The sequence below is a fragment of the Megascapheus bottae genome, chromosome 10 (genome assembly GCF_031878675.1).
Source record: "Megascapheus bottae isolate mThoBot1 chromosome 10, mThoBot2.hap1, whole genome shotgun sequence".
NCBI lineage: Eukaryota > Metazoa > Chordata > Mammalia > Rodentia > Geomyidae > Megascapheus > Megascapheus bottae.
In genome coordinates this window covers 26739159-26752850 of record NC_143518.1, presented here as the reverse complement: position 1 = coordinate 26752850, position 13692 = coordinate 26739159, and the positions used below count along the sequence as shown (strand labels likewise).

Below are 13692 nucleotides of genomic sequence, written 5' to 3'. Positions count from 1 at the left end.
GAAATTTTGAAATGAAAATTGTTAGTCAAAAATTATTTTTCCTTTGTAGTTGTAGACATTTAAACTGAGTTTTTATTTTGTTTTTTACTGGGAATGAACCTAGGACCTGATTTAACCCTTTGAGTTGTGTCTCAACCCTTTGTGTTTTGAGATATGTCTTTACTCACTTTCCTTAGGCTGATCTTTAACTTGCGGTCCTACTGCCTCTGTCTCCTGAGTAGTTAGGATTATAGGTGCCCAGCTTCAGCCATTGAAGTTTGGGATTTTTTTAAATTTTATTTCTTTTTGTTGAGCTCTATTTAGAGCTTTTAGTCTGGTAAGCTGGCCCTCTACCACTTGAGCTATATCTCTGACCCTTTTTGCTATGCTTTATTTATTTATTTTTTTAAATTTATTTATTTTGCCAGTTCTGGGGCTTGAACTCAGGGCCTGGGCCTGTCCTTGGACTTCATTTTGCTCACGGCTACTTGAGCCACAGCACCACTTCTGGTTTTTTCTATGTATGTTATACTGGGAATCGAACCCAGGGATTCATGCATGCTAGGCGAGCACTCTACCACTAGGCCAACTTCCCAGCCTGTGGTTTATTTTTTAAAGCAAGTCTTGCTTTTTGCTCAGACTTATCTAGGCCCTAATCCTCTATTGGCATATTATACATGTACCAATTTCTTAGCTCTTTAATTTTTCTGTTAAGTCTTGTGAGTTTTTTGCTTAAGCTTGTCTGGTACTTCAATCCTCCTAATCTCAGCCTCACTTGTTGCTTAGTTGTTAGGCATATTCTACTGTACTTCAGCTCTTGAGTCCAGGGGTCTTAAGAACTTTTTGCCCAGACAAGCCGCCGAATCTATGTATACTGAGTAGTTAGGATTACAGGTATAAACCATGGCACGTGTCTAAGCTTTGAGGTTTAAATGGGTTATTAGATATTATAGTGTTTTAGGCTTCACTATCAAATTTTGGCTACTTTTATACTTTCTTTTTTCCTCAAATGGATATTGTCTTTGACCTATTTTAAGATTTAAAACTATAGAAATCCCAGAAGACTTAAGGGTTGAAATAAGTATTATTTCCTCATGTTTCCTTAAGTAATAAACTCCTTTTGCCTTTTAAAAAATAGAGTACATCTGCTATTCTTATAGAAAATATGGACCTTTATATGTTGAATCCTTGCAGCACTAAAATTTGGTAAGTAATATAAAATTTTGAAAAGGTACATTGTCTATATGTACATATTGTGGTGTTTTTTGTTTTGTTTTTTTTGCCAGTCCTGGGTTTGAGCTCAGGGCCTGAGCACTATCCTTGGACTTTCTCAAGGCTAGAGCTCTACCACTTGAGCCTCAGCACCATTTCCAGCTTTTTTTCTATGTATGTGGTACCAAGGAATCAAACCTGGGTCTTCGTGCATGCTACGCAAGCACGCTACCACTAGGCCAAACTCCCGGCCCCATATTGTGTTTTTATATAAGGCTAGCTTGATTTGTTCATGTGGTCATTTATCAAGCATTTATGATTGATTAGTATTGTTACTATACAAAATTGAGGGCAAAAATGCCTTTCCTTTAAAGGTATCAGAAACACTAACCTAAACAAGTATGTAATGGAATAAAATGTACTGCCGAGAGAGTTTTATACAAAAAAGATGCATAATTGCAAGAGCACTTCTGGAAGAGGTATTTCTTGAATGGATGGAATCTTAAAGGATTCATAGGAAATTGCCGATGAGGGAAGTTCTCCCATTTTAAAAGCAGCAGGTTTTTTCTCTATGACTATCAATAGAGGCAGCCTGAAAAGATTCTTTGAGGTATGAGAAGATGATGTAGTTAGAGCATTAGTTTAGCTATGCATAGACCACCCAGTACTTTGACTATCCAGTTTAATTGTTAGATTTTTATCTGAAACACCTGTAGGGTAGCATTTGTTTTTAACTTATGACATCTCAAACTGCCATTTAAAGATTTATCATCAAAATATGGCCTACTTGAAACAGAAGAAGCAGAGAAAATAGTCAGGAAATTATTGTCATAGTCCAGGTGAGAAGTTAGGATTTAAAAGGCCTAAGGCACTGGCATGAAAGAGAGGAATATATATGAAACTCATGTACTCATTTTATTACTCGCTTTCATTGTTCAGAAGCAGCTCTCTAAAAGAGAGCTATCATGTTAATTTGTTATAATGATTGTACACATACATGTATATATTTAAGGAAACACTCCTTCACCTTGAAGATAATATTCTTTTCCCACTGTCAGTTTCACTTCTTTGAAAGTATGCACTGTAGGTTCAACTTGAAAATGAACCTAACTGTTGAAGAGTACTGTGATCATTGGTCAGTTTATTATCAGTTGAATTGGCCATTGTAGGTTATTTGTTCTGTAAGTGAAATTTGAGGAAATGATTAGCTGGGATCATAAATTTTTTATAGTTCTTTTTTTTTTTTTGGGTCAGTCATGGGGCTTTGACTCTGGGGCTGGTTGCTGTCCCTGAGCTCTTCAGTCAAGGCTACCACCCTACTCCTAGAGCTATAGCACCACTTTCGGTTTTCTGGTGATGAGTTGGAGATGAGTCTCCCAGACTTTAGTGCCTAGTCTGGCTTTGAACCGCAATCCTCAGATCTCAGCTTCCTGAGTAGCTAGGATTACAGGTGTGAGCCACTGAGCCTGGCCTGAGTATATTTTTTTTTATTTGTATAAGCTTTTGTAGTCAGTGACAATGTAAATTTTTCTTTTTGGACAGTTTTACCCCTTCCCACCCTCTCCCAGTTTTTCCATATTGTTCCCACCCACAAGTTGTATAGTTCATTTTCAGTATAGTATCTAATGAGTACCACAGCTGCATTTGGTTACCCTTAGTCAGACAGTTTTCTTATCCATAAGTAGAAACATATTTTTCTTTTTTGCCTTCACAAAAGGTAGTCTATACAAATTTATTTCACAGCAGGTTATTTGTGTTACTATTACAAAAACACTATTGTGTACACAGATGTAATTGATTTTTTTTTCTTTTTTTTTTTTTGCCAGTCTTGGGCTTGAGCTCAGGGCCTGAGCACTGTCCTTGGACTTTCTCAAGGCTAGAGCTCTACCACTTGAGCCTCAGCACCACTTCCAGCTTTTTTCTATGTATGTGGTACCGAGGAATCGAACCCGGGTCTTCATGCATGCTAGGCAAGCACTTTAACCACTAGGCCAAACTCCCGGCCCCAATGTAATTGATTTTTAAATATGTATAGCTGCCTTCTTATATTCTCTAATCATTTTCATAATTTCTAAGGAAGCTTTCTATCTAAGGAATTACAATTTTTCTATCAGTGTATTTTGTCTTTAAAACTTTTCCAAACCACAGGACTGGCAAAAAAAAAAAAAAAAAAAAAAAGTGCGAATCTTGCTGGACAGGAAAATCTATGAGACTCATCATTAAAGTACTAAAAAAAGCCAGAATTGGAGTTTGGCTCAAGTAGTAGTAATGCTCTATCTAGCCTTAAGCAACGATTCTAGACCAGCCTGGGCAAATAATTTTGAGACCCTATCTCAACCAATATAAAGCTGAATGTGTTGGTATGTACCTGTCATTCCAGTTACACAGGATGCATGACTGGGAGAATCTAGGTTCAGCCTGGCTTGAGCATAAATATGGTCAGACCCTATCTCAAACAATAAATGAAGCAAAAAAAGTCTGGGAGTGTAGCTCGAGTTAGAACCTCTGCCTAGAAAATTCAAAGCCATGAATTTAAACCACAGTATTTCAAAACATTCCAACATACAGGTATTAGGTTATACATTTCCCTCTTTTTAATTTTTGACTTATGGTATAGCAGATAAATGTTTGAGAAATTTGTTGAAATTGAATTTAACTTTGGATTATACCAAGTTCTCCTAATTTCTTTCAGTGTTCTGTATTACTGAAAAAATGAAAGTAAACTTTGATTAGAGAAAATTACCAGGCATGCTAATATTCTATATATTATGAGGTTGTCATATATAGATAATTTAGCATTGTTTTGTTTTGAACAACTCACACATCTTTTCATGTTTCTTTGTCATTCACTAAGATATTATCCCTGTCTGCATTTCTCTAATGGTTTATTCTTACCACATCGTCATTCTAGCTTTATGACAGGAGAAGCATAATAGAGAATTTAACAACACAGTAATGGTGGTCTCCTTTTCTTTCTTTTATTTTTTTCTTCAGGGTTATTAAACTTATTTTGCTTGATAAAAGAATGTGATGATTAGATACATGCATACAATATGCAAGTATAAAATCAAGATAGTTGGAAGTTCCATCTGTTTAAACTTTAAAAACATTTGATTAACATAATAATTGTACAATTGTACATGTTTGTGGAGTACAGTATAATATTTTAATATATTCATATAATATGTACTGATCAAATAAAGGTAATGAACATTTAGTGTAAAAAAAAAAAAAAACCACTTGATCTGGAAGCTGCCCTTAATACTTTTGTCACATCTTATTACCCAATCAAGAAGTCTTTGATGAGTAGACATATGCTTAACTAAGTCTTGGTAGGGGGGAGGTTCTTTGTTATTAAGTTAGAAGAAGCTGTATGTCTATCTAGGAGACTAAAATACAAAGCATTACAGTTTGAAGCTTCCCTAGGCAGAAAAATCTGAAAGAGTCTATCTTCAGAACCAGAAAAAAAAAAAAAAGCAGTGCTGAGGTGTGGCTTAAATAGTAGAGCACCAGCTGAGTAAAAAGCCAAGCAAATTTGAAGACCTGCATTCAAACTTCAGTACTGAAACAAAACAAAACAAAACAAAACCAGGGACCTCAGAATTGGCTATATTTATTTATCATGTTCATTTTGTTCTATAAAATAAAGTGAACATAGTATCCCTTGAAATTTTGTTGTAAGAGTTGAAGAATAGATGGAAGTCATATAAGATGGTATCTGCCCAGAGTAAACATTGAACAAATGCTGGTTTGGCTATCTTCCCTTTCTCAGAAACCTAATTATTCTTACCATCTCCTAAACTTACCTGTGTTTTTCTCCATTAAACACTATGTTAGGGTTGGGAGTGTGGCCTCCTGGTAAGTGCTTGCTCTTGCATGCACAAAGCCCTGGGTTCGGTTCTTTAGTACCATGTACACAGAAAAAGCCAAAAGTGGTACTGTGGCCTAAAACAGCCTAATTGGAGTATAGTTGACATACAAGGTGATTTCAAAAATTTTATAAATTTTACTTATACATCTGTGCAAACTTCACAGTAAGAGTAAGGAATATATCTACCAATCCCAAAGGGTTTCCATGTACTTTTTGTAATTTTTCCCTCTCAAATCATCTTTCCCTCTCAACAAACAGGCTTACCACTGTAAGTTATTATATGTTTCTAGATCTTTATATAAATGAAATGTACAATTCTAGTGCTAGTTTTAGTGGGCAGTAGTATTTGATTGCCTCTTGACCATAATTTTGCTAAACAATCATCTGTGTTAAATATTTAAGTTTACTTTTTTGACTCTTTTTTGACTGTGTTTTGATATAGAAAAAGACAAGTACAAGAGAATATATTGGGAAATATATACCTTTGAGATAAATGTTAAAACAATGTATTGTTAAATTAAAGGCGTGATGTTAGACTATAGTCAGTTTACATCATCATTAGTTGTTCTTTATAAAGACATTCTCCTTCCAAGAGTATATTTTGTCATTTCAAAACTATATGCTTAGTAATATTTTTTAAAGGCATTTCCTTATTGATAACTTGGGTTAGAAAGCCTCTCTTTAGTACATGTTAGTAACTGTTCATGGATAGTTAGTTTATGCAGACCATTATGACATGTTTAATGTGAAATCTTATTTTGATTGGTTTATGTAAATAATTGTTTGTGTTCTTTTTTGAAGGTTTGTCATTGAACTTTGTGAACCAATTCAAGTAAAACAGCTTGATATCGCAAATTATGAATTATTTTCTTCTACCCCCAAAGACTTTCTGGTTTCTATCAGTGACAGGTAAATTCTGAAACTGGTTTCTATAGAATCTATGTTGGAACTTGGAATAAAATTAAATATTGGAAATTTCCTCACTTTGTAGGAAGGCTCCTGATTGTTTTAGTCTGAATGGTTGATTACAAAAGTGTTGAATGTATCAACATTGAAAAGAAACCATCAATTTAAGATATAAAAAAAATAAAAAAATTAAAGGGGCCAGGAGTTTGGCCTAGTGGTAGAGTGCTTGCCTAGCACGCATAAAGACCTGGGTTCGATTCCTTGGTACCACATACATAGAAAAAAACACCAGAAGTGGTGCTGAGGCTCAAGTGGTAAAGCTCTAGCCTGAGAAAGTCCATGGACAGTGCTCAGGCCCTGAGCTCAAGCCCAGGACTGGCAAAAAAAAAAAATTAAATAGTGGATTAACTCTTGACTTCCATCATTGAAAAAAAAAAAAAACCTTTCATTATAAAGGCCATGAAAAGACAGGTTACAGTTACATGATTCAGGGAATAAGTATGTTTTCCTTTTGGAGCAGTGTCACCCCCTCCCTCATTCTGTCCCAGTTTTTCCCTCCCCCCAAAGTTGTATAGTTTATTTCCAACATAGTGTCTAGTGGGTTTCACTGCTGAATTGGTTCACCCTTCGTCCCACTGTTCTGTGCTTCCCCTTCTCCCCAAATCAAATAAACTTACATACAGTTAAAGTGTACAGAAATCAAAAACAGCAACAGCAGGGAATAAATCAAAGGAAAAAAAGACAAAAGAAAAAAAAAAAGGAACTGCAAACAGTATAATAAAAAAGCCTCTTCCAGCTGGGTTGAGGGCTCAGACTTGTAGTCCTAGCTATTCAGGAAGCTGAGATCTGAGGATCGCGGTTCAAAACCAGCCCAGGCAGGAAAGTCCATGAGACTCTTATCTCCAGTTAACCACTGGAAAACTGGAAGTGGCACTGTGGCTCAGTAGCCTTGAGCTAAAGAGCTGAGGGACACCGCCCATGCCAAGGGGTAGGGCCGTAGCCTTGAGCTGAAGAGCTCAGGAACAGCGCCCAGGCCCAGAGTCTAAGCCCCAGGACCTACTTAAACAAAAAACCTCTTCCATTATTTGGAGTTCATTCTGACAAGCAGCATATGATCTTATGCCCATAGCTATGGAGCTCTTGCTATCCTCTCCTAAGAATATCCTCCTTTGTTCTCAGTGTGTGAAAATTTAACTATCATTTTTTTTTTAATTTTAGTGTCAGTTTGTAATAGTGGTTGCATTCTAGGCCCCTTTTTAAATCTATTTTCTTTTGTTTGTTCATATAATACTTAAAATATAGTTGTTTGATGTTTCCTTATAAGGAAATAAAGGGAAGTTTGATTAGGTCACATGACTTATTAGAGAACTAAGATTCAGATCTAGAAATATGTGAATTAAGACCTTTTAATTATTATGTTCTGTTGCTTCCAAACATTTCTTTAAGACTTACTAAGAATATACATATACAATTCTTCATTTTCTGATGTATATTTTTGGCAATGTATTTTAAAAGAACCATATTCTTGACAACCAAAGATAATCATTCTTAGCATTGTATTATATTACTTTGTCTTTCCTAGCATGTATTTATTGTATTAAAATGTATATTTACTTTTTACTTCTTAAATACTATTAGTGTCTTTTAAACATACATTTTTGAATAAGTTTTTAATGTGCCTCCTTGGTGGTGTTTATTCATTTCATGATAAATTCATGTGAGTAGCAATGCTGGGTGGGCTATGTGAGGTGCTATTCACTGTGCTTCTGTCATTGATTATCAAGGATTCCTCGGTGAACCCTCCTCTATCTCACTCTCAGTATATATGTACAGTTGTTGTTGTTGTTTTTTTAGTCTGGTCGTGGGCTTGAACTCTTGGCCTGGGTACTGTCCCTGAACTTTTCAGCTCAGCTAGCATTCTACTACTTGAGCCACAGTGCCACTTCCAGTTTTCTGGTGGTTGATTGGAGATAAAGAATCTCATGGACTTCAGTGCTCAGCCTGGCTTTGAACTGTGATTCTCAGACTCAGCTTCCTGAGTAGCTAGAATTACAGGCGTGAGCCACCAGTGCCTGACTATATGTACAGTTTTTTTTTTTTGGATGTATTGAGAATATTTTATAATCAGTTCTCTAGAATTCTAGCCTTCTAGTACATGAAAAAAGTATATGGCGTAACGCATCATTTATTTTTAAACAATGAAAGGAAATATTTAACTAGAGGTGGTAAAGAATTATATAAATATAAATTCAAGTTCTCAAAACCATTGGACAATTCCTTCTGTTCTGCTACCAACCTTAGATCATTTTTTTTTAAAGCTGGAATTTCTAATATGTCAGATTGACATATCCAGCTCTGACAGTATTAGTTATTTATATATTGAAAATAAAAATAGTTTGACTTTTTATATTAGATTTGCTTTTAAAGGGATCAGCTATTTAGATATGCTGAATTCAAATGTATTATATTTTGTTTTTCCATTTGTACTTCCTACCAGTATTTTTGTTCACATCACATACTTGTTAGTATGTGAATTGTGTACCTCCTTTTTCTAGATAGTCGCTTGACAAATTTCTGTTTTAAAACCTTCAGGGAGTACTCCCAACTCCCTAGAAGTTGTCTTTTTTTTTTGTCTTCTATTTAATAATGTAATTTTGCAAATATCATCTAAGCTGTCAATTTAATTGGGAAAATAGTATTTAACTTAAGGCTTGCTTTATAAAAATAATGTTGTTAGTATGTTCACCATAAAAGCTTGTATAGAATATATTTATTTTTATATTTTCTAGATATCCCACAAGTAAATGGATAAAACTGGGTACTTTCCATGGTAGAGATGAGCGAAATGTCCAGAGTTTCCCTTTAGATGAACAGATGTATGCAAAATATGTGAAGGTAATATTTACATATATATAAAAAGTTTTTATTTATACTGTCCAATTAAAAATTCCCACTTATAAATTTTCAAGAGAAAATTCATTGTATACAACTTACTTAAGTAGTTATTACTTGGGTCATAGGGGTTGAACTTGGCCTGGGTGCTGTCTCTGAGCTCTTCAGCTCAAGACTACCTCCCTACCCCTGGGCCTGGGTGCTGTCCCCAAGCTCTTCTGCTCAAGGCTACTGCCCTACCTCTTGAGCCAAATCCCACTTTCTGTTTTCTAGAGGTTAACTGGAAATGACTCTCAGGTCCTTTTGTGCCTGGGCTGGCTTTGAACCCTGATTCTCATATCTCAACTTACTGAGTAGCTAGGATTATAGGCGCAAGCCACCGTGCTCGCACCTGAATATATTATTTTTATTATTATTTGTGGGTCCTGGGGCTTGAACTCAGAGATTGGGCACTTCCCCTGAGTTCTTTGATCTCAAGGCTAGAACTCTACCATGTAAGCCACAGCACCAGTTCCAGCTTTTACTGAGTAGTTTCTTGGAGATGAGTCTCACAGACTTTTTGCCCTTGTGGGTTTCAAACCACAGTACTCAGATCTCAGCTTTCTTGCATAAGCTAGGATTATAGACTTAAGCTACTCTATTTATGGGACATATATTTAATCATTTCTTTGTGCAGCTGACACCTTGGGCCAAATTTTTATTTGTGGCTCTGATAAAATTCCAAATTTGAACTCTTTTTTTATTACTTTTTTTGTTGTTTTAATCGGTCTTTGGACTTGAACTCTGGGTCTGGGCATTGTCCCTGAGCTCTTCTGCTCAAGGCCACCATCCTAACCTTTGAGCCACAGAGCCACTTCTGAACTCTTTTTTATTTTTTTAGTCAATGTAAAATTTATTATATTTTTTTCTATTCATATTACTGTCATTGAAATTAAGAAGGTCTGTTTTATTTTAGTAAAATCTTATTTTTAGATTATTCCAATATTAGTATCCAATAATTTGTCATTGTTATGTCTTTTGCCTTTTGTGTATTCAAACAGAACATTCTGTTTTCGGTTACCTATTTTACCCTAAAAAATTTAAAAACACTCAGTATACACTCAGTATTTCTCTTCTTTTACCAGCTAATTTAAGTAAAATTGTCATTCACCAGTTGTATTTGAACAAAATAGAAATGTTTATAGTCTTCTCCTTTCTACCTTTTTTAAAAATTAAAATAAGTATGTTAATTGATCTTTTGGAATGACAGTAGCTCTCATTTCTATCCTTTCTTCTTTAAATAAGAGAACTTCTAGCTTATTAATTTTGTCTTCTGTGATTTTGCTATCTCTTTAAAGCATGTATTAAATTGACTTCTCTGAATGGGTAAACTTGTAATACTCTTAGTTTCTTTATAAAAGTGCTACGTTGTATTTTAAAATTACAGGTTCCGAATTCCATTAATTATTCAAGAAATGAGTCAAAAGTGAAGAGCCATTTATTTCTGGTTCTCATTTTACAGTGATAAATGTTATACATTTGTTTATGTTTATTTTTTTCTGGGAATAACTAAACCCAAATCTGTGGATTGCTTTCTGATAGCCTGCATTTTAAAAGCAGATTGATATATATTTTCATTTTCAAGTTATACTTGAAATAATAGAATACTAAAAGTTTATACTTTCCCTGGAACAAATTACATACAATATTAGACAACAATAGGTAATATTTTATAATATATCAGCCTATATCAGTGTGTATATATGACCAGTATATATTTCTGTAACATGTACATAAGTACTACTATATAAGTGTATCTGTGAACACATAATATATTGTAATATTTACAGTAATAAAAGACTCAGAATATTTCTAAAGACTATAAATTGGTTTTAGAATGTCTTAATAGCTAATGTAAAATAACAGCAATGGTTTTTAGCTACTCGATCATTGTAAGCTTAATTTCCTTAGGTATTTAGATTATACTTTATAGTTTAAATGGTAAAAATTTCAAATTTCTTTAGCTTCTGCAAAAAAGTTAAGAGTACTACAATATTATCCATTGCAATACATTGCTTTCTCTATACAGTATGATTTTTAAATACTTGTTGCTTATGGCATGTTATCCAGACTTTGGAACTGATTTCTTTTTCTTTTCCTTTTTCTTGCTTCAGATGTTCATCAAGTACATAAAGGTTAGCAACCTTCTCTTTTGCAATATTGAATAACAAGGCATAACATTAATGCATTACCAAGAAAGCAAAACTACAAGTATTGATTTGGGGGGAAATAAGGGCTTTATTACTAGAATTAATATTGAAAAAAAACAGTTCAGTGTTCTGCCGGCTTTCCATTTTATGTGCTTTTATTTTTCAGGTCGAGTTGGTATCACACTTTGGATCAGAACACTTTTGTCCATTAAGCCTTATAAGGTAATGTGGAACAGGCAGTACATTTACATTGTTTCTGTTCTCTTTTTGGTGGTACTATTGTTTCAACTCAGCCTCATGCTTAGTATGCAGGTGTTTTTCCACTTGAACCAGACCCACAAGCATTTTTTGCTTTAGTTATTTTTCAAGTAGAATCTCTTATGTTTGTCTGAGCTAGCTTTGGACCGTGATCCTTCTGTCTTCGCCACCCACTTACCTACAATCACAGGCACATGCTACCACTTCTAGCTTGTTGCTGAAATGAGATCTCACAGATGTTTTGTTAGGGCTGGTGGCATAACCTTGGTCTTCTGATCTCTGCCTCATGAGTACCTGGGATTACAGGAATGAGCCCTTCTTTTCATTGGCTGCTTTTCGTTGTTGCTTTTTACGGTTTTTTTTCTTTTTTTTTTTTTATTGTAATTAGTAAAAGGGTTACATGATATTTGCCAGATAGAAGGTGCACTAATTCACATACATTGATACCCTTTCACATGTCTTGTACCCATTTCCCCCCCCCCCCCACACCCCACACACGTCTTGGTTTTCCCCCCTTCCCTATCAAATTTCAAATATCCAAATACAAATAAATTCAATATAATTTTCTTCTGGGAAGTTAACATTGTAGAAATATGAACTATTACTTGACATTAGTGGCTAATGTCTGTAATTCTAGCTTCTAAAGAGGCTGATCATAATTTGAAGCCAGTCCAGACAGAAAATTCTAATTGACTGTCACTCCAGTGAGCTGGAAAAATGCCAGACTCAAGTAGCAAAGCAGCAGCCATGAGCAAGGAATCCAAGCAAGAATATAGGTGCTCAGTTCAAGCCACAGTATCAGCAAAATTTTTTAAAAAAATGAATGACTAAATCTTTTTGTCTTCTGAATGTGCTTTGGGAAAATATTAAGATAATCTGTTAAAAAATAAATTTTAATAAAGCCGGGCACTAGTGGCTCATGCCTGTAATCTTAGCAACTCAGGATGCTGAGATCTGAGAATCATGGTTCAAATCAGCCCCGGCAGGACTCTTTCAAAAAGCACCCAAGAAGCTGGAAGTGTAGCTTTGGTTTAAGTGGTGGAATGCTTGCCTTGAGCAAAAACCTCAGGGACCGAACCTAGGCCCCGAGTTCAAGTCCAGGACCGGCACAAAAATAAAAGATGAATAAACTTACATATTTGATTTTATTTACATGCTGTTTTGCTATGCTGATAGTATGTAAAATCACAGACAGAAAAATTTGGCAACATGGCCAGAAATTTGGCCTAGTGGCAAAGTGTTTGCCTAGCATGCACAAAGACCCAGATTCAATTCCTTGGTACCACATACTTAGAAAAAGCTGTGACTTAAGTGATAAAGCTCTAGCTTTGAGAAAGCCTATGTTTCAAAATGCTTCTGTAGCTTAGTTTTGCAATTAATGGAAGCTGTTGATTACCTATTATTTTGGAGTCATAAACATTACCAGAGTTAATGTTCATCATATATTATAAGGAGATTAGTTTTGTTTTAATGGAAATCTTTAATGGAGTTGTTGTGATTAGGGTATTTGGCACCAGCATGGTGGAAGAATATGAAGAAATTGCTGATTCCCAGTATCAATCAGAACGTCAAGAAATGTTTGATGAAGACTATGGTAAGTGATGGTTAAATAGGTGGCTCTTGTGAATATTTTAAAATAATCTATTAGTAATCTGTTGAATACAGATTACTTAAATCAATGACTTGTAATTTCTGATTTGTTATTTTCATAATAGCCGAATTTTTCTTAAACATTTCTAATGTGATTATTTTATAAATATCATATACCGTGTTTGTCAGTCAGTTATTTGTAATGAGAGCTCCTTTTATAACGTTAATGTTGTAAATTGTGGTAGACCTAAGAACCTGTCGAATTCATCAGATTTAAATAAGTATAAATGAGCATTCATTGTTTTGAGTTTCTGAGTCTAGGAGTGATCACACTAAAGCCTGAGCCTTTTGAGAAACTCCTATGAGCCTAAGGCAGTAGAGTATGACCCCTACTGTGTCTGCTTTATTTTTTTTCATTTTTTTATTGTAATTAATAAAAGGGTTACATGATTATTTGCCATATAGAAGGTGCATTAATTCACATACTGTGTCTGCTTTATCAAGTCTGTAAAGTACCTTCCAGCCTAGCTTGAACAGTCTAAATTTTCTCTTGGCATTTTCTCAAAAAAGAAGTGAAGGCCTTCAATAAGGTTTGACAGAGTGTACTGAAATAAATAAAAGTTTTATAAATTTGGGCATTATAATTTTTCTCTCGGTTTACATCTATTAAATGGCTTTGAATCTTATTTTCTTCTTGTGAATGTGATTTAAATGAGTGATCAATATTGTGTTTTAAATGTCAGTTGACAAAACATAGTATGAGCTTTTATATGTGCTATTAGAACTAGTTTATAC

General features: G+C 34.6%; 1 protein-coding gene across 8 annotated transcripts in view; it reads left to right on the top strand.

Annotated features, from left to right (window-relative positions):
* Suco (SUN domain containing ossification factor) overlaps positions 1-13692 on the top strand; it is an 89730-nt gene that overhangs the window by 27855 nt on the left and 48183 nt on the right. For 7 of the 8 annotated variants that reach the window (XR_016536834.1, XR_016536833.1, XR_016536835.1 and 4 more), the window contains exons 9-14: positions 1118-1185; positions 5864-5971; positions 8758-8863; positions 11014-11034; positions 11216-11271; positions 12810-12901. Coding sequence is in view for 4 of the 8 variants with exons in the window: in XM_090340423.1 (XP_090196549.1) it covers positions 1118-1185; positions 5864-5971; positions 8758-8863; positions 11014-11034; positions 11216-11271; positions 12810-12901 (451 nt within the window). In the remaining 4 variants the exon portion in view is untranslated. The remainder of the gene's footprint in view (positions 1-1117; positions 1186-5863; positions 5972-8757; positions 8864-11013; positions 11035-11215; positions 11272-12809; positions 12902-13692) is intronic. The other variant, XM_090340427.1, reaches the window with a different exon arrangement.